Source organism: Sebastes fasciatus, chromosome 17, assembly GCF_043250625.1.
Source record: "Sebastes fasciatus isolate fSebFas1 chromosome 17, fSebFas1.pri, whole genome shotgun sequence".
Classification (NCBI taxonomy): domain Eukaryota; kingdom Metazoa; phylum Chordata; class Actinopteri; order Perciformes; family Sebastidae; genus Sebastes; species Sebastes fasciatus.
The window spans coordinates 12,659,745-12,681,225 of NC_133811.1; the positions used below are offsets into that span (position 1 = coordinate 12,659,745).

General features: G+C 42.9%; 1 protein-coding gene across 7 annotated transcripts in view; it reads right to left on the minus strand.

Annotated features, from left to right (window-relative positions):
- Positions 1-1,416: 1,416 nt before the first annotated feature.
- The window catches only part of adgrb2 (adhesion G protein-coupled receptor B2), a 318,655-nt gene continuing 298,590 nt past the window's right edge, over positions 1,417-21,481 (minus strand). For 5 of the 7 annotated variants that reach the window (XM_074613905.1, XM_074613901.1, XM_074613900.1 and 2 more), the window contains 4 exons: positions 20,842-20,955; positions 8,282-8,335; positions 5,287-5,457; positions 1,417-4,607 (listed from right to left, as the gene is read on the minus strand). In XM_074613905.1, the coding sequence (XP_074470006.1) occupies positions 4,362-4,607; positions 5,287-5,457; positions 8,282-8,335; positions 20,842-20,955 (585 nt within the window). In that variant the 3' untranslated portion in view covers positions 1,417-4,361. Of the gene's footprint in view, positions 5,458-8,281; positions 8,336-20,841; positions 20,956-21,481 lie in introns of all 7 variants that reach the window. The other 2 variants (XM_074613902.1, XM_074613904.1) reach the window with 1 other exon arrangement.

The following is a 21,481-nucleotide window of genomic DNA, read 5'->3' on the forward strand; positions in this document are numbered from 1 at the left end:
TAACTGCTTGTTACAGACGATGCAGCCAAAACACACAGAAGAAAAGAATCTCATCAGTTTGACTATATGCATGAAAAGTCTAATGCTTCATGTTCTTATTCTGCATCACTATTGAAAAGCCACAGCGGAGCTCGTTGCATCGCTCTTGCGTTTGACTCGGCGATATTAAACTTTCAGGACTTGCTGTTGTGAGCACTAAAACACACTTTTTTTCTCCCAGTGCTGTCAGGAACACGCAATAGCATGTCCTGTCTTTATTGTAAATATCAAGCAAAAGGCAGCACTGACAAGCCGTTCCTGGTGGACACAGCCTCAGTCAACTTGAAATTTGTTATGTCTTCCTCCAACTCATGTCTGACCACTCTTCACTTTGTCTCGCCGTATTATTATTTGTCAGCAGCGTCTCTCCTTAGGTCACTGGTGACACACCAGTACCAGAACTTAATTACCCACAAACCTCAGGGAAAAATAACCAGGAGGCACTCTAATCACTGTGACTCTACTGCCAGAGGTAATGTGAAAACCCCCCTCCTTGCCTTCACTCTGTCACAATGCATTTGGTCCTCGGGGCTGGCTTCTCTATTTTCTTCTTCCTCCTCTGACCTCTCTCTCATCCCTCGCACTCCCTTGAGAAAGTTCCAGTTGGTGGCCTTTCTCCAGGGTGACCGATGGCAGCTCCACGGGCCGACTCATCCACACTTAATTAGCCACAAGCCCCTTGGAGGGCGGACGTAGAGCGACGGAGGCATGCGCACGGCGTCATCTCTTGGCTCTTGTTCCTTCATTCCAGCACCGCTGACTATGGACAACCAAAGCCTGTCCACTGTGACTATTTTCACCACGTTACATAACAAAACCAGTTTTGGGGAACATCCGCTCTGGAAGAGGATTGTTATTAGCATAAATATCGCTCAAACTTTATACATTTTTAATGAAATAATCACTTTGAGTTGACATTTTCTCCCTGTGGTTATTCCAGTGCAACATGACTTCAAAACCCACAGAGTTGCTCCTCTTACATTTTCAGACAGACCAGCGGGGCCTCCGATTGGTCACAGTTAAGCTCCGATGCTTCTGGGTAACAGAGTTTGTCATGCCCGACACCCAGAGTGATATTATGAAAACATGGGATTGCGAGTACACTGCAAGTCAAGGAAGATGCTGAGTTGTTCTCATCCACAGATGCCCTTGAAGCAGCGAGACAACGAGATCAATTTGAAAATTTATTTTCATATAAAAAGACACTATGAAAACATTAGAGGACTACTTTGTACAATCTTATGTATAAAAAGAACAAAAATGAGAGAAAAGGAAAGGGAGGGGGTTTTCAGTAATAAATCAACTGGATGGTTGGAGCAGTCGGTTAACAGCTAAGCATTGAAAGGCTGAAAGGTGGAGGTGAAGGTGAGCGTAGTAGGAGTCGCCTTAAGTTGGGAATTGGCCTGTGTTTTATATTTCTTTATGGGCTTGTTGAGTTTGGCAGGCTTTCAACACATAACGGAAAACAAGATGACATAGTAAACAACTCCTATCACCAACTTCAGTTCATCATAGAAAAGAAAATAGTAAAATGATCCTTTAACACCTTGTTCACGCTACACAACTTTAGCCCTGGTTTTACGCTACCCGACCCAGATCAGAGGCAAATTGGCGTTGGCTTGCAGCTTGCACATCGGCGCTCGAGCGTCATGTGTGAACTGCACAAAGACGCTCGCCAAGAGGCCTCGCCGACGCCTGTAACAATAGCAACTTTACTGTATGTGTTGCGTTTGCAACAAGGAGCAAAGTTGTTGTTGCACCTAGAGGAATAAATAATAAGAGCGTGGAAACAGGCTATTTATGTTAACACGTGCCAACAACATCACGCAATTTACGGTGTATTTCTCGCGTGTTTTTGTGACAAAACGTAGTTTGGAAACCTCATCAGGGATTCCTCCTGGTGAAAGATCTTGTTAGTGTGTGACCCTCTGTTGCCGGTCAGTCACGTAGTGTTAAAACAACGACTTACAAGACAGCAAGTTGTGTAGTGTGAACAGTACAGAGATCTGACGACCTTGAAAGTTGTGTAGTGTGAACTTGGCTTTAGTTGTAGTGATCGGTCAAACATCTCAATCAAGCAGCAATCTCACTTACCGTTCCTGAAGATGAAAACTTAAAAGTCCAGCCCTCATTTAGGTGAAATCTGTCACACAGTTCATATGCAATGAGCAAAAATATGGACAAGCTCACCAACAGAAGAGGTAACTAAATCTCATACTGCGCTGAAATCAAACATTCACATTTCTTTCTCTTTCTTTCTTTAAATACCATTTATAAGTTACCATGGGAACAAGGCTTTATGGAGAATTCATCTAGAGCTTTCCCTCTGATGTTCAGTTTTATATGTATAAAAAGAAACCTAATTAGTCTGTGTAAAGGTCAAATCTGTTTCCCCTGAGACTGATATTTTCTTCAGCTATAGATTAACACCCATTGACTGAGTACTGCTTTTTATTCTGTTTGGACACTCCATACAGTACAGTAGATCTGGATGGCTGAGCATCACAGAAGGTCTGGTGAATGTGACCTCAGCTCTGCAACCTGGTAAACCGAACCTATCTCGCTCCTCCGAGAGGGAGCGCGGCTGTACGTTCGCCTATCGGCTGATTAGCTTGAAAGGTTAGGAGGGCCGCACTCTTGCTTACCATCTGCGCCGCGCCGCACTGCTACCACATTAGGGATCTTTAAACAGATGGTTTGAGGGCTGCATTGGTAAATGTCAGGACAAATCGCCATCCCCGGATAATTACTGTTTTGAACTTCTTAATCTGAATCTCTGCCGCCTCTAGCTTTCTCGTTACATATTTTTGGATCTTCTTTCCTTGGCTGCCATTTTTCCTCTTGCACTTTTTTCCGACCCTAAATTGTCTCTCATCTCTCTCTCCTCCAGACTGTCAGATTAATGGGAGCCACTTTGAACATAGACAGAAAAGTTATCGAGCCATCTATTGGCTTTCATCCTGCACCCTGACACTTGCTCTCTGTCGGGACTGATGTGCTAATGTTGCAACAGCAGGAAGCCGGTTGTCCTCTTGTAGCGACCGAAGCACGGATGCAGAATGTCAAGCAGGAAGCATCGCCGCTTTTTTTTTTTCAGCCTGCCACCTTGTACCCTCATAACCTCTGTGACTCTATCTTTCTATTTGCAACCTCTCTCTCTGCAGCTGCTGCTGTGTGCACAAATGCAGGATACGATCACACGGACGGGGATCCATGTGAGGGAGGAATTATACATCTGGCGTCGCTGCTAACATTAAGATTTCATGCCTCCTGGGAGCACGACGCTGGGTGGGCAGCAAGAGAAGGAGAATGAGGTGGTAGACGAGAGCAAAGGACGGCTTGTCTATCTGTAAATCCATGATGGGGTTCTTAGGAAAAGAAGAACGTTTGGCTCAGGTGGTATCTAGTTTTAGATGTAATTGGCTGCGATAACCTCCTCAGGTCACGTGAAGCTAACAATATTCCCTCAGTTAAGGTGGCCATACACTGTACGATTTTAGCCCGTTTCTCGCCCGAATTTTAAGCCGCACAAATCACATTAGAGTCGAATTACAGCTTCGTCGGGCGTCGTTTTCCGTGCAGTGTACAGGGGGGAACGAAGACCGATTAACTCCTCCCGACCGGTCGTCGGACAGTGGGATGAATTTCTGACAACTTTTGGTCGTCCGTTCACAGTAAAACGTAGCCAGCTTACTTCCAATTCTCTCTGCACAATGGACAAGCCATACTGTCTATGTCTTCCTAGCCGCCTGAGAGTCCATATACGCCGGCGCCTCTTTTTTTTTTTTTTTAGACGTTTCAGCAGACAGGATGACACAGATGATCAAGGCAGCACTCAAGTCGTGGCTGACGATCGGACCGTACAGTGTGCGCATATAAATTGTGAGATTTGGCTTCACATCGCAAATTATTCTATTCGTACAGTAGAAGTAGGAATTACACAACATTTCTAAAATCGTACAGCGTATGCCCAGCTTAACGGGAAGAGCGAGTTAGGCGCTAAACCGATAAGCCGACATTTTTGCGGAGCGAGAGATGCTAAACGGAGCTCGCACAGATTCCATTTGGGCTGGAAATGACTGAGATATTCTCTTTTTCCACTGGGATTGGTGATGGCTGAAATGGATTCAGATGCTGCAATCTGTAAAGGCTTTTTATCTCCAAACACTCGGGGGGGGGGAGGGAGAAGAATCTGCATGACGATCGCTATCCTTCTTTTCCCTCGTGGTTGGATAACATGCGGCACACAGTACCTCAGAAAGTAAGCTCACATTTATGTGCTGTGTGTGTGTGTGTGTGTCCTAAACCAAGTTTCACATGGGTTAATTCTCACAGGAAATGAAAAGACAAAAATAATGAAAAAGGCAGCAGAAGCAGAAATCAGTCTGAAAATAAATCAATTCTTCTTGAACAGTTGTTTCAATCGTATTATTTTTTTTCATTAAAAGCCATAGAGGTGGACATTTTTTAAAAACTAAACCATAGAAAGTACACAAAAAAAGGGGGGAATACCATGTTGACACAGAGGATGTGAGAGGAATGGATGGATGGGATTGTTGAACTGGAACCTGAAAAAAGCAGAGAGGATGGCACATATCAATGAGCAGCTCTTCCCCGTCCCCCATCCTTCTTTGCATCCAAAATGACAAAAAGGAAAAAATTTAAATAAAAAAGGAAAGACTGAGAGATAGAAAGCCGCCGTCATCCATTAGAAGGGAAAAGGAAATAAATGAAAGCAGGGTGCCTAGGGGGGCTACCAGTGTGAGAAACCTCAGTGAGATTTTTTTCCCCTTGCTATAAAAAGAACTGAACGGTGCAGAAATATTCTTTTTCTTTTTCTCCCCCCCAAATCATCAAACAATTGAAAGAGATTTTCTTTTTTTTCTCCAGAATAAAATCAAGACATTTTTCTCAGAAATAAGTTTTTCATAGTTTTTTTTTTTTTAAGTTCATTTAAAAATTTTCCCAGACGTGTCGAGCCCCTGTTCTTTCTTTTTCAATAGTCTTTGCGAAAATATAGGGTAGAACAGTCTTCTTTCCATGTCTGTCCACTGCAGCAGTAAACAAATACAGTATGGGATCCGACAGAGCACGTTGCAGGAGACGGGTAGCAGTGTGTGTGTGTGTGTGAGAGAGATCTTTGCGAGAAATCATGTACTTTATGTATAGCTTTTTCAGAAGTTCGTCTCGGCGTGAGCACGTAGTGTATTCAAGTGAGTGCGTGTACGTGTGTGCGTGTCTTCACACTTCAGTCTGGAAGTCTCCCTCGGACGAGTCGGGCGTGTTAGCGGAGGACGAGTCCCAGTTCTTATTGTGCAGCTCCATCCGGTCCTTCTGCTCCCCAGGCACGATGGACAGCTCGGGGGTCATGGTCTTGAAGCTGTCCCAGGAGCTCTGGTCCTCCGGGGTTGACTTGTCCTGATGGAGAAGGAGGACAAGGGAAAGGGCCATGTCAGGAAAAATGAGCTGCATATATTAAGGCACCACGTGGACGTAAAAAGAAAATATATAAAATCTCAGTTAAAGGGAAGTTCTGGTTTCATACAACCTGGTTCTTATTTTGATGGTTTTGGACACCATATTTATCTGTACTAATAACTTTGTTGACAATGCTGATGTGTTGTCTGACAGGGCAAGAAACAGGACAAGGTAGATTAGTTAAACTTATTTAGAAGAGAAAGTATTAGTTTCATTTTCAAACTTGTAGTCTTCAGCCCCAACTGACGCTATCTCGAGTGACATCACTTGAGGCAATTTATCAGACTTCGCACAGCTCCCTCTGGGTTCACAAAACGTCCACAAATGCAGCACTACTTCCTGTAAACAGAGTTTGATATGTAAACGTGTGAGTTCCCCTTTAAATATTTCCAGATGGTATTATACTTACATTCTTAAAAGGTACAGTGTGCAGGACACCAGCGGTGTGGTTGCAGATTGCAACCGACAGTACCCCTTCACTCACTCCTGCCTTAACAGTACTGCAGTAACTAGAGTCGCTGAGTGCAGAATCGTGGTAACGCCATTCGCCTCGCTCAGAGGTCATCCTTACCATAATAACACTACTTAAGGAGCAACAGAAGTCAGACGGCGGCTGGCGGTACCACGGTTTTACACTCTGCGGCTCACGTTAGCCGTTTCACAAGCGTGTTTGAGAACTACGGTGGCCTTCATCGAATGTAAAAACATAAAAGGCTCTCTCTAGAGCCAGTTTGTGGTTTGTCTGTTCTTGGCCAGAAACATTGCGGAGCAACATGGCGGACTCCGTCCCGCTCTGTATGTAGATATAAAGGGCTCATTCTAAGCTAACGAAAACACAACGATTCTTAGTTTCAGGTGATTATACACTAATGAAAACATACAGTAGTTATGAATACTATATTCCATTTCTGCTTATAGATCCCCGCAAATCCTACACACAGTCCCTTTAAATAAACTAGCTTTCAATCATAGACTGTATATAAGAAGTGGACGTATTCCCCTTGACATCACCCATTGGTTTGTGGACTGTGGCTAAATCATACCCTGCTTTATCATATATTTGACTTTAAACGGGACCGTAATTTACTAAATGGACATCATGCTGTATTGAAGAAGGCTTGAAACTAGCGATTGAGACCATAAACTCATGTTTACAATGTTTACTGAGGTAATAAATCAAGTGAGAAGTTGGGTCATTTTCTCATAGACTTCTATACAATTGGTTTTTATCTCTAACTAAAGTGGATTAGATAATCTCACTAAACTGGCCGACCGCACGTTTCTTGCCATGTTGGACTTCATAGCAATGTCATTCCCAACAAATTTCAGCAATTGAATTTGGTGAGGACAGTGTTTGCATTTCGGATATAAATGATCGCCATCCAAAGAAGACCCAAATCGTAATAAACTGGAATTTTCCTTTAAATGAAGTACCTGGAAACCATTGCCTTGGCCAGTATACAGATTTGGAGATAGATACATTCAAATATGCACTCACAGAAACTAAATTTGATTCATTACCTTTGCAAATATCAACACAAACACACGCACGCACGCACGCACGCACGTACACACACACCCACATGCACACCCACACACTTACAGAATCTAACCATTTCTTAGCAGTGATTAATCCTCTCAAACACTAGAAAGCAGGACCACACACACACACCTGTAGTTCAAGGCACATTTCTCTCTTTCTATCATCAAAAAACAACTACCTGTGCTCCTTTATCTCCCACCTCTCCTAATCAGTGACTTTTTCAGACTGATAAAAGCATGAAACCTTCCGGGGCTGGAGGTCTGTGATCTCTGCATGTGGTCCGCAGATGTGCCCACCACGCATGTAAAATACATGTTGAGGGGATTAGTTAAAAACGGAATTAGAGGTAGCATTATGCATCAGATAAGGGCCATTATTCAAATTCAGACTCGTTATCTCGCCGAGATGGTGATTTCGCAAGATACGAGCCGGGGGAAGACACGAGGGATCGCTGCCCCAGATGACTCTTGGTGGAGCGAAACATACAAAGACAGAAAAGACAGACTAATTGTGGTGTGTTTTGCAGACATGATGGACCCAGCTGCAGCAGAGCTTTTTGGACAACATGGGAGTTGAATATTCACAAAGCATATCTTGCAGTACAACACATCCCTAAAGCGCGTGCTCAGTGTGCCTATTTGTACTGTATCTGGTCAACTCTATCTCCCAGAAACTCAGCTCATCTCCTTCAGCTTGTCATTTTGTTTTCCTTTTTCAACAATCCCACCTGCCCTTCATCGCCCCAGCTCTCATAAAGTACTCAAATGTAAATCACTTTGAGCTATTCACCCCCTTCAATCCCTGTCTATCTTTTCATCAGACACACATACACACACACACAAGTCATTGATCTGCAGTAACACAGCCCCCCCCTGCAGTGTGATGATGATCGTCGCCAGAGCGCTAGGGGGCAATATCTGCCTGATTATCATTCTCCCTGCATCACAGCCTGACAGTTGGTAAAATGAATACAAAAGGCATAATCTGGGAGCCAATTTGCATGCTAAATGCTGGCGAAGGAACATTTTGTAATGCAGGAGTGTGGGTAATTCTGCAGTTAAGCCCAACTTTATCCCTGGGAGACTAGGCTAACGCGATTGTGCTGCTACTGCGTGTCTATCCGTTCCCTTTCGCCCATCTCTGCCTGCCTCCTTCTTGCCCCAAAGCCCCCCCAAATCTCATCCCTCTCTCTCTCTCTCTGCCAGGAACCCCTCTACTTACACTCGACGAGTTCTTTTCACCTCCGGCAGACGAAATGCTCCATCGCTTTTCCCTCTGTGGTGATGAAATGGGAGGGAGAAGACAAGGAGGTGGTGGGAGGGGGGGATGACGAGAGAGGGGAAAAGGAAGAGAGAGAAGAAGGGGTGGTGGTTGGTGGGTGGGGAGGAGGGATCACAGTCACTGACAACTCTGCCCTGAAACAATAGCATTGTTCCCACACCTTCAGCAGGTGAACAGGCAGTTGTTGCTTTGTGCTTACCCCTTCTCTCTCTCTCTCCATCTCTTACCAGCTCTCTTATGTCAAAAATACACACTCAACATGCATGCATGAACAGAAACAAGTGATCTATGTGAGCATGTGTACACACATAAAACTGTGTAGGAACAGGCCGTACTTTTTTTTTTTAACCTGTCAAAGCTTAGAGGAAAAAACTGACAAAGCAAGGGCAGAATGACTGAAGGATTCAACACGCTATACGCACCACTAATAGCAACTACAACTACTATAACGGGGATAAAAGAAAGGACGGCATGTAGGCGTATGAGTAATCGGACTCTAAGAGGCGTAGCGGTGAAGATGCTGTGCAGCGCTAGAGGCTTCGGAGCTCATGTTTTCTAAATAATGTTGAAAGAGGATAACGAATCTGGTTATTATTGCATGGAAATGCTATCTGCACTATCTGCATAATTGATTTTTTTTATACTGTATGTGTTAACACAACACATAAAGTAGTTAAAGCTAGGCTATAAAGTGGACATTGCTGACTCGGTATGTTCCGCCTCTAAACACATAAAGCTTACTCCCCCTGCTGTACCTCTGCAGTGTTATCTATCGCTTTTTTTATGTTCCTGTCAGCAAACCGCTGCTTGCGGTGGCTTGCTTCTGTTTGGGGGGTCTTTGTCCAACATGTACAGGTGTTGTGAAGTAACAGGTGTTTTTCTTGTTGGCTGGTCAGGGTGAGAGCTTGAGATGAGTCTAGCAACACCAGTACAAAAAAAACAGAAAAGTCTTGTAGTGTTTGGTGAAGCTGTTCTCTTGTGATGACTGGCCGGCAGCTCACGTTTGTGTCATGAGACATTTGGTTTTGGGGGGGGGGATGGGTGTCATGTCATTTGTACTTTTTATATCCCAGTTTGCCTCAAGTCTGGGCACAAATTGATTCCCTTCAGTGGCTCCAACAACTTCGCTACATATCGATTGGGGCTTTTTTACCCCGCTACAAGTATTCCAGGTTGTTGTTAAAAAGCCTCTACAACACACAATTGTAAGTTTATGTCTAATTTTTCTACCTGTAAAAAGCAGCAGGCAAAATTGCCAATCATTCTTTCTCGGAGAGCTGTTTGTGTAAGAGTTGTCTAAGTGTGTGTGTGTGGTGAAAGATACAAAGACATACTTTTTGCTGTTGGTGTGTAAGATTCAATGGGGGCGCCACAGATCACTGGGGTGCACCAGGAATTGTCAACCGGACCCTTAAATACAATGTCCGTCACTGGTTAAAGGTGCGACAGTCGCAAATTGGAAATTTTTACCTAATCGCCCAATACTTGAAGTTTCAGGAAAGCTACACGATTTTCTGAGAGAAACTGCTACAAGCGGCAAGCATGACAAAGAGAAGTGAAGGGGAGTTTGTAGGGATAGCAAATACTAGAAAAAGATGCTACTGCATAAACATCTAATGCCATCTCGAGAAGCCTCCGCTATACGGTGTCGGTGGATGAGGCCCACTCTCTGCCACTCACAGTCCCCCTCATTTGCACCGCGGAATGGAAATCGTGTCTGGATGTGTGTGAGCAATGTGGCAGGCTGTCTTTGGGAGACGATGGGGGGGAGGACAGGTGGTTGCGGGTAAGTGGGTTAACTTTACCTTTGTTGACTTGGAGGCCCATGGCTCTGCTGACTGTCTGGCTACATTCAAACTGGGACATGACAACAAGCATGCAACAGAAGGCCCAGTCAGCCAACAAAGGACATAAAACAGGAAAACAAAACAAAAACATAAATCAATAAAATGTGGGCATTAAGGCAAAGAAAAGACATACATCATGAGTGTGAGGCTGAAACGATCACATTTATACATGAAGAAAATGAAAGCAACATCAAACAACGAGAAGAGAAGACTGAGTGGATACCAGAACATGAGTGTGGTGTTGCAGCCGTCAGCGGGCAGAACTGGACTAATTAAAGGTTTTCATTAAGGCTGTTAGTTGATTAAAATATTTAAATGCGATTAATCGCAAATTAATCGCACATTTCTTATCTGTTCAAAATGTACCTTAAAGGGAGATTTGTCAAGTATTTAATACTCTTATCAACATGGGAGTGGGTAAATATGCTTGCTATATGCAAATGTATGTATATATATATTTTTGGAAATCAATTAACTACACAAAACAATGACAAATATTGTCCAGAAACCCTCACAGGTACTGCATTTAGCATAAACAATATGCTCAAATCTTAACATGGCAAACTGAAGCCCAACAGGCAACAACAGTTGTCAGTGTGTCAGTGTGCTGACTTGACTATGACTTGCCCAAAACTGCATGTGATTATTATACAGTGGGCATGCCTGTAAAGGGGAGACTCGTGGGTACCTATATCACTCATTTTCATTCACATATCTTGAGGGCAGAGGTCAAGGGACCCCTTTGAAAATGGCCATGACAGTTTTTTCTCACCAAAGTTTAGCGCAAGTTTCGAACAAGCTAGTATGACATGGTTGGTACCAATGGATTCTTTCGATTTTTCTAGTTTCATATGGTGCCAGTATCTTCGTTCTAGCTTTAAGATTGTGTTAATGCGTTAAAGAAATAAGTTCAAACAAATGTACGTTAACGCATTATTATCACATTACGTTGACAGCCCTAGTTTTTATGTGTGTTTATTTCATTATATCATCAAGATAATGCTCCAGATTGCCTATTCAGCACCGGCATAATTTATTAGGGGGAACAATAATAGACCATAGTGGTCTTTAGGACCATTTACCCTTTAGCTGGTAAGGAATCTGTGTCACAAATAATAAGGCCCTTCAAAGAAGCCAAATCTGGAAAATATAGGGCAAATAAATTCCATTAGTGCAACACACTGCAAACAAACGAGCAATCAGAGACACACAGGCTCGGTCCGCTGCTGTCTGGGCCTGTGCAAGGCCAGAGCTCCTATAGTGAAAACAGTTCCAGCAAGCGATTCGGCCCTTTTCACCTCCCTTTAATTGGCCCAAGGACACTAAATGAGCTAAATTAGTATTGTGCCTCTTGGTGCACGACGCCAGTGTTAGGCTTGTTCCGCCTGGGCTAACCGTCCCCTCATTAGGAGCCACTGATAGAGCCAGGGTGCTAAAGCTACACTCCGCCAGCCCTCGGTCTTTCATGGGCAATTTGTGTGGAAGGATGAAAACAGTTGATGAGTTTATACTCGGCGAGGAGAAGGGGGCAAGGAAATAATTAAAAACAAGCTAATGAGAGGAATTCATTATTCAATTAATGCCTCAAACGTGCCACCGAGGGCCGCGTTTAGAGGGAGGAATGGGGGAAAACGAAGGAGGGAAAATGTCAAGCCACGAGGATAAATAGAGGGGCGAATGAGATATGAAGAGGAGGAAGAGCGGAGGACTTGCTTTATTGCTCGAATGTGAAATTGAAGCCCCTTAGCTTAATGCAAGAAAATTGACTATCAAGACCTACGGGAGTTTGCAAGCGCAGGCAAATTGCTCTCATTGAATCAACAAAAATGGAGTCTTTGTCATTTAAAATTATACATCTTCATTTTACACGAGACATCCTCGAAGCATACACATTACCTTAGCTACAATCCCCTTGAGTGGCCTAAAAAATATGCTAGAGTATCGATAACAGCCATGTTGAACGTGAACGCATAAAGAGAGCACCTCAGGTCTCACCTCTCTTTTATGAGGCTCTCTCTAATGGAAGAACCTCTTAGACTAATCCCAGAATATATTTCACACACGTAGCCTAATAAACTAGGATTTCATCATAGAATTCAAACGCACGCCTCATGCACAAATACATCTTTCTTTCATAATCAAAAAATTCGCCCCCGTTCCGATCCAGCGCGAGTGAAATCAGAACAAAGTAGAGCACTTGTTCCCTTTGTCTTTTTCTCCATCCCACTGCGTTCCGCGCAACTCCTCGCCGTCTATCCGGAGAGCGACGCCCGAGCACGCTTCATTTAATCAAGAACACAGCAGACGACGGGATGGAAATATATCCCATTTGAGAGCTAAAAAATGCATCAGCCAGGCCATTACGCAGTGCAAACTCTCTCTCTCTCACACACACACACACACACACACACTGTCCATCCCACACACAGAGTCACACAACACTGCATCACTTGGCACCGCATGCAAATTTGCGTTATGACCTTCTGAACCCTGTGGAGAGGATGGAAAACGGCGGGGCTAACTCCATAGTGACGGAGGGCCAAGAAGCTGTTCTAAATCTAAACATTAGCGCGCACAGTATCGCTAATACATACTGCGTTGCATAAACACCGCAACCACTCCGTTTCTCGGTAACCCCGCTGACTCCATTTGTCTCCTGTCTCCATTATGAGACACACAATGAAAATGGACTCCATCCCCCTGCTAGCCATATGGCCCCTGCCTGAGCATCCACTGCACTTAAAAGAGAGTAGGATTTGTGTTCATCATTAGCATTAGATGTGAAGCCCGCCTTCTATCCACTTCAACAGAGAATAATACAAGTGTTACCTCTGCAATATTTTATCCTCTTACGGGGCAGACAACTGTGCATCTACGCCGAAACACTTGAGTCAAGGTCGGTGGCTGTTGTCGTGATGTCAACAAAGCAAAAATGATAGCTAACAATCTACAATCGATCAACATTAAGCTCGCGGTGACCTCTGTAACTCTTGCAGCCACATTTCAGGATGCTTCGTATCCTACCGCATTAAAAATGCACACAGGCGGGAGAAATATATGTTGGTGTCACAGCCTGCAACCGACCTTTGTTAGTGATAGTTTATCAGCAAGCCATTTCGCATAGTACATCTTAAAGGTCATGCATATGTTTTTCAAAAAACAGAATATGTAACGGAGGGAAACGTGCACATTTATTCCCAGACTATACAGGAATAGCTCCGCTATAGCCTCTGCAGCCCTAATAGAAAAGACAGACAAGGTGATTTTCAACATTGAGGTTAATGGGGAGTCTTGTGATATATCGTGTCTGCCTCACGCTTCTTTCCGGTCACGTCTTTCCTCTTCGTTTCCATCTATTAAGCGTAACACTCGAGTCATCACTTAACAGCCTCTGACTAATAGTGTTGTAAATATAAAGGATTAGCAGTTATACCGGGCGACACAGAGTTAACAGCAGTGTGAGTAGGTGGTATGGAGAGACAAGAAAAGTAGAAATCAAGAGATTGAAGTATATGGATGGCACATGTAATACCCAAGACCACTTTAAAACCCACTGCACTTGAACAGAAAATTGGATAAGATGTGAAAGTAGAAAAAAATAAAAATGTGTGTGTGACATTTTCTGATATCCACTCATCTCCTGAACACAGAGATCCTACCTTTCCAGAGACGTAATAATGGATCAGGCCTCTTCTGACCCCATAAGGCCTTTGTGATATTCTCTAGTCTCTCATCGGCATACCCATACAAAGTGCATCATGTTGGGCCCCTTTGAGTGCCAATGAACTAGTTTATGGACAGGGTATCGTGGTTTATGAGGTGATTATAAATCGGTTTGGATGGATCATTGTCTTTATGAACTGATTTATCACTTGGTTATGGTGTTTGGGGTCATAAGGTTTAATTCAGGCACTGAAATGGGCACAATGACGGTATGGACACACACAGTGGCGCTACAGGAATGGAAACAACTCAAAACAACAACCAAAAAAAAAAAAATCATTTTATGTTTTTTCTTTTATCATGGAAGATAAATCCAGTCCTGCATCAGACCATCTTACAAATCCATCACTCTGGTTACAGTGTTTCCAGATCATATATTTCATTATATATGAATTTGTATAGGAGTTGATGGAGGAAAGGGGAATTAGCATTCATTATGTGAATGCAGAAGCACATGGGGGTACAAGCTGTGACTGTGTTACATCACCACACCACTAGGGGACCATCTAATGTTTAGGCTCATCAAATACAGTTACTTCACTATAACACAGCGCTGACGGGTAGATGAGCAGCTACATGGAGTAAGCTGATAGTTTGACACTGTCTGTGTGACTGTAAGCAATTATAGCCTTGAAATAGGCTTTTCAGTGTCACATGTACTTTAGCAGGTAATGCTATAAGTACGAAGTGCATTACACTAAATTGACTGTTCGCTTTACCCTACCCCCTTAGTTACTGTTGCCAAGCCTGTCAAGCTTTCTATTCTCGCATGGCATATATTCAGGTTGCCGTCAAAAATCTTTTTGAAAGAGTGGGTCATTGATTTCAGACAGAGGTAGACATAAGCAATTTTCTCATTTTTTATGTTTTCAGTAGGGCTGTCAATTGATTACAATATTTAATTGCAATTAATCACATGATTGTCTATAGTTAATCATGCTACATACATGATATTGTGCTAAAAGACTGAAGCTAAAGCTGGATGTCCCAGACTATCTATGTAGTCTATTAGTTAGCCCTAGTACTGCATTACAAATATGATAAAGAGAAATCTAAGAATATTTTCTTCTTATATAACCCTTGTTTGTCTGCTTAATTTACATACTTTGTACAGTATGTTTTTCACTCTTTGACTATTTTGCATTGATTGACAAAATAATTGACAAATGAATCAATAATGAAAATAATCATTATGTGCAGCCTTGGATTGGTGCAGGAAATGAAAATAATAAATGTCAAAGTGGGGTTGTAACCAAAAGCCATGAACCCATTAATTCTCCACAAAGTGCTGCTGAGATCTTGAAACAAGACTGCCGAGCACCACAGGCTGATGTAACAGTGTAAACAACATATTCATTTATGAACGACTGGTTTATTTGATGTATTTGATGCTATAGCATCAGGAGTGGGGAGTTGGGAAGAGTAAGTTGAGCATGGTCGACTTCACCGGTGTTCCCAGCCTGGATAACATTACTTCTAATGTTAAAGAGTAGCCCTAAAGGCTTTTAGGATGAAGACGTACCAATCTATTTGGCAAACTTAACTCTATCTGACGTAATGTTGGCTTGGGTTGCTGGTGTGTAAACTACCACAAATCCAATAAGGAGCAGTACTGAACTGCCAACGTTAGCCTAAACTGGATGTGCTGTAGTGAACAGGGCTTTTAAATGTAAACACGAAAACTAAGGATGTGCTCTTTGGCCTTTAAGTTCCCATATTATGCTCATTCTCAGGTTCATACTTGTATTTTGTGTTTCTACTAAAACATGTTTACATGCTATAATGTCAGAAAAAACTTTTTTTTCCTCATACTGTCAGCCTGAATATACCTGTATTTACTCTCTGTCTGAAACGCTCCGTTTTAGCGCATTTTGACGGAATTGCAACATAATTGCGTTGCTAGGCAACAGCTTGGGTCCATGTGTACTTCCTGTCAGCTGATGACATTCACATACACTGCAACCAGGAATAAACTGGGACACATTTAGAATGTTTACGTTTAAAATTGTGTCATGGGTCTAAATATTGTATATTTGTGACATCACTAATGGGCAGAAATCCTGACAGCTTGTTTCAAATGCAGAGTTTCTGAATACGGGCTGTGTGTATTTCCCTGTGGACTAAGTGTTTCGATACTTTCACAGTATTTATACAGGACTTAAGCCTGCTTTATAATTAAATAAAATGAAAATCTCACTTTTTTATAATATGGGACCTTTAAGTAATGCTCAGTTACTGTATATAGTAAGCTAGTTAGCTGGACAAGTTAACGATTGCAGCTTGGAGCAGGTAAACACATTTAATTCATTAATTACATTCCTAAAAGCTACAAAAAGAGACACGACCCTCGATACTCTTTAAATGCTGCGTATCGCTCAGCCCCATGAACACCACTTGAACATGTGGAGAAATCAAAGCTTGACAGGCCTGCCGTGACTAGTTACGGTTGCTATGATTGGACAATCGCTGATTGGTGGAGAGGTTTAGCGAACAGTCAATTACATGTGAAATGTAAATTGTTACAGCTCGGAAACACAGATACAGTACGTAGAGTGGCAAACTATGACGCATACAGGGACATGTAGCGCATCAACTCATGGGCCTTAAGAGTGAGTTAGAGGGGCTCTACTGCACGAGGTTTTATGCGGGGTTTAGTATGTCTTACGTTGACTTTCTTTGTAAACGAGGGACGCTCTGCGCACTAGCGACGGCTCGGTGTCATGCCTCGGTGGTGGGGGAGGGGGGACCTGTGGTGGACGAACACCGGCCGCGGTGGTTAGAAGGGGTTAAAAGTTGTTTAGGGTCGGGGTTAAAATACAGTTTAGGCACTTTAAAGGAGAGAGAGAGGTCTGCAAAAGTCAGGGGGGGGTTAATGGGTTTTTTGAGACCTCATTGCCTGAGGTAGATGACTCATCATTAAACAGGTTAAGTGAGAGTTTTCCTTCTAGTTTTACCTGGAACTGGCTCGTCTCCCTCATTAAAAGGTGAGATGCTTAATAGTGCCAGTCATCAAAGGGCTAGTACGAGTGTTTTGAAGTGGGGTTGTGTGAGGTACATATCCATAGTCAGAGTATTACCTACAGTAGATGATGGTCGGCACACTGTCCGTACCAGCACGGACGCAAAGCAATATATTTCTGTTGTCGGGGCTGGCAGCAAAACATATTTTAGCAACCTAAAAAGAGGCCCACCAAAAAAAATCATTATCAGTTTAAGCGTACGCTAAATTTAGAATATTTTTGCCGGTTTACCTTGCCCTGAGACAGCCATTTCCAACGGGGAACTGAAGCCGTTGTATCCATCTATGCTCCCCCTTAAAGCCACCAGCTTCCATTGAAAAAAAACATAATTTTTTTACTTCGCAGAGCACGGGAGTTGCTGGTCTACCACTGCCTGTATCTGTTATTTTTCTGTTTGTGTTATTGTGTGACTTTGGTGAATCTGAACTAACCACAAGTCACACATTAACACAAACAAACTAACCGATCAAGGCAGCGGTAGACCAGCAACTCACGTGTTCTGCGAGGTAAAATTACCTTTTCTTTCAGTGAAGATTGTTGGCTTTGGCGAGAGCATACAAGCAACGTTCCCCATTGGAAACATAGACTGTATAGCTGTCTCACGGCAAGGTAAACCGCCAAAAATATTCTAAATATAGCGCATACTTAAACTGATATTGATTTTTTTTTGGTTAGCCTCTTTTTAGGTGGCTAAAATATGTTAAAATACGTCGCTTTGCTCCGGTGTGGTAAGATCTGTCTTGTTTCTCCAAACTGGGGGCGTGCTGACTTGTCATGTAGGTAATGCACTGACTACGAATAAGTACCTCATACAACCCCACTCCAAAAACACCTGAACTATCCCTGTGAGTGACTAAGTCAATTGGCCATATGAAGTTAAGGGTGAGTATCAACTCCCACGGTACTTTGGGTGTCCATCCGTGAGAAGATATCCTCGTGAAATGCAATTATGTTTGCTATTAAATCACGACACTCAATGTAGTTTATGCGAAAATCACTGTCAGTGTCTGTTATATGGCATAGAAAGGAGGTTATCAAAGTTATTATGAAATAATTATATCATTACTCATGCAGTAATTGTCTCCTAAACACAGTTTATGTGCTTCAAACCCAGGCGGTGCGACACACTGATCTCAAACAGATAAACACATAAACAAAAAGGAACACAGGCACACACTGCCTACAACCACACACGGAGGCACACAGCCACACGCACACACACATTAGGCACTCTGATGTTCAAGTGTACGGACACGCACGCCCACACACACACACACACCCTTCTCATCTCCATAATTACTGTATAGTCAGCATGTCCGTGTCTGGGGGTGACTCTCAAAGTGAGATGTTGACAACAGCAGAGCTGAACTCAAGCTGGGTCCTGTCAAAGGCCTGACACTGATAGCATTATCCGTGTAATTATTCACAGTTAAGTGAACTGCCTACTTACTTTTAACATAATGGATTTGGATGAGTAAGCCATATCTATGCTGCCCTTTTCATTTCATAACTTACGTGACGTCACCAGCCCAGAGGAAATATGCGTTCCAACTCGTCTTAATTAGCTTAAATACGGCCTATCTATTATTCGCGGCTGGGCTTTCACTTCTTTTACATTCTGGCATAATCTCGAAGCACACCTGCGCTCCCTCCGAGGCACATTAGCATTCCGCGGCGCAACCGTTAAGAACCACACACTTCTAATATATGGGCTCATGCCTTTCCGAGCAGCTTGCCATTTTTCTTCCCCTTCCATAAAATATTTGCTTGGCATTAATGAACGGGGAGTCGGCCAACGCTTCTGAAAATCTTGATCAAGACGTCGAGCAAATGAGGAGTGAAGGAAAAGGCCGCCGGTCTGGCGTCGGGAAATGGCAGCGTGTTTGTGTGTGTGTGCTGTACGTGTGTGGCTACATCGCATGGGGAATATGAGAGATGTCAGGCCGGCCTCTGTTCCTCCACTGGCGGTGTAAATTAGATGTGAACCAGCATGGCGCAGATGCCAGGGAATAGTACACCTATCAAGGTTGGCTAACGCATCACGGCTCTCCGCAGATGAAGAGTGCGAGCGTGTGCGCGTGTTTAAATCTTAATGAAACTGGCCCTCTGAAGGTCAGCGCGGAGCGAGCGGGGACTCTTTCGTCTGCTGCTAATGGTGTATTAATGATTCAAAGACGCCTCCGTGTCTCATGCGCACAGGTGCCCACCCAAGCACCCCACTGGCACACACACACACACCCACTGAACCACCCACACAGAGACATGAAAAGACAGCGTCACATACAGTATACACAGACAATGAATCCAGCTAAACAGACACAGTGTGACACAGACAAAGCACTTGTGTGTATAGGCACAAATGTGTTTTTTTCAGCAATGCATTATGGTGAGGTGAGAGTGAGAAATAGTTGCACAGGTCTTAAATTGCAGAACTTGGTGTTTCATTAACCAGCTATGATTGATTATCCCTCAGCTAACAGCTTATGTGATCAACTGTTTTGACAGGTATTTAATAAGGCACCAAGCACAAGTGAGAACAGATTAATTCCAGGCCAATTACAGCAGGTATTAAAATATATTTACAGTAAGAAAGCGTAAAGGAGTAAAGTTATATTGATGAGGTAGTTATTGTTCAATTCTCCACGGATGTGATAATAAGTACAAAAGCGAATTAATCAAATGGCAATAAAAGTACATACACTATTCACATTAGTTGCCTTGTTAGAGCAAACAATGTTTTCACATTTCTAAGACAGCTTTTCGGCTGGAAAAAAGACACTATAATGAATAAATCAGCTTTCAAAGGTACCTCATGTTGTTTATTAGTACGGAAGTCCTAAACGGACATGATTCAAAAAAATGTTTAATGCCGTTATCTCGAGATCACAAGCTTTGTTATCTCAAGAAAACAAGATAATTAACTTGTTATCCTGAGAAAAACCAAAGGTGTTAAATGCATAATGTTAAATGCATTCAAACGGCCCAGATGGAGCTGACAGCATGGACGTATGCATCCATGGCTGACAGTGACGGACTTGGTGAAGTTAACGGAAGGATGCACACTACGGCGCTGCGAGTGACAACACCCGTTTTTCAAAATAAGGTGTTAACAAAGGTACACACAAAATACATATTATGGAAATAAGAAGATTAAATGGATTATATTCACAAGCAGTATAAAACATGTTACCTGTGTCCCATATGAATTAAAAAGAAAATACTACAAAATTGCAAGGGAAATGTCTATATTCTTTGATTTTTGGTTGCTGGAAAAAAAAAATGTAATGAATAATTCCTAAGAATGATACATTTGCGTTGAAGACATCTTTGATTACATACAGACAATCCTTCTGCTAACTTCATCAGTCAGCCATGGATGTAAACGTCCAGGCTGTCAGCTTGATCTGGGCCGTTTGAAAGCATTTAACATCTGATTTGACCCAAACATTATGAGTAATGAAAGAAAACGACCTTATGTTTTCTTGTGATAACAAGCTCATTATTTTGTTATCTCGAGGTAATAAAGCTTGTTTTATTTAGATAATAAAGCTTGTTTTATTGAGATAACGACATAAGTAACTTGTGATCTCGAGATAACGGTATTAAAAAGTCTGTTTAGGGCTTCCGTAATCTTAGCTAATTTTTAGACCTGTAATCGTCTAATAGCTGCATTTACCAGATAATGCAATTTCAGTATAGTGCTGATAATATTTAGCCAGCATTGACCACTTCCTGTGAAGCATGCTACTTCAATTTTGATCCGTGCAGAATTCAGCATTTGCTTTTTCAGTGTCACTTCTTTAGTGTTAAAAGGGGTGGGGTTTTAGGGTTTTGTGACAAAGTGCGTAGGGGGGTGGAGGTGCATGGAGGTACAGCGGGTTCCCGTCCCGCGTTTGGGCAATGGTCTTACCTTGAATGTGGACATGGCTGGGTCCCTGCTATACCTGTCTATGGTGTGGAACTTGGACGAGTGGTTGAGCTCATGGTACAGCTCAGAATGTCTTTTGCGAGTGTGCATCACTTTCTGGAAGGGAAGAAAGGAAGGGACAGCAAAAAATGAACCAAATAGAAACCAAAAAAAGAAAAAGAACGGGGTAGGGGGGCCAATATAGGGGCAGGCAGGGGAACGGGAATGAGGGACTGCAGTAAGTGACGCCAGCCGTAAGAGAGGGACGCCGACAGATCGATCGATTGCTGGCTCATGCTCATACATCATCCACTTCCTAAGCCGTTAAGAATTTGGCAACTGGGAGAGCTGCATAGGAGTCCTTTAAGTGAAAATTTGGTGAAAATGACTGACAGAAATGTCATTGTTCCAGACTGGTGCCTGCTTGCTGGCGGTCCCGTTAACTCAGGAATTTGTCTAACTCATTAAACGTCTAACAGAAGGGCTGGAATTTAACTCTTCGCCCCAGTGACACTTGACAAAAACTGCCTTCCCTGTGTTCTGAATATGTCCGTCTAGAAGGCAGCTCAATCCAGATCTTTAATTCTCTGACAGCAAACTGCATTTGTCAGTGCCACTGCTGTTGTCTCTCTGTGCTAATGGG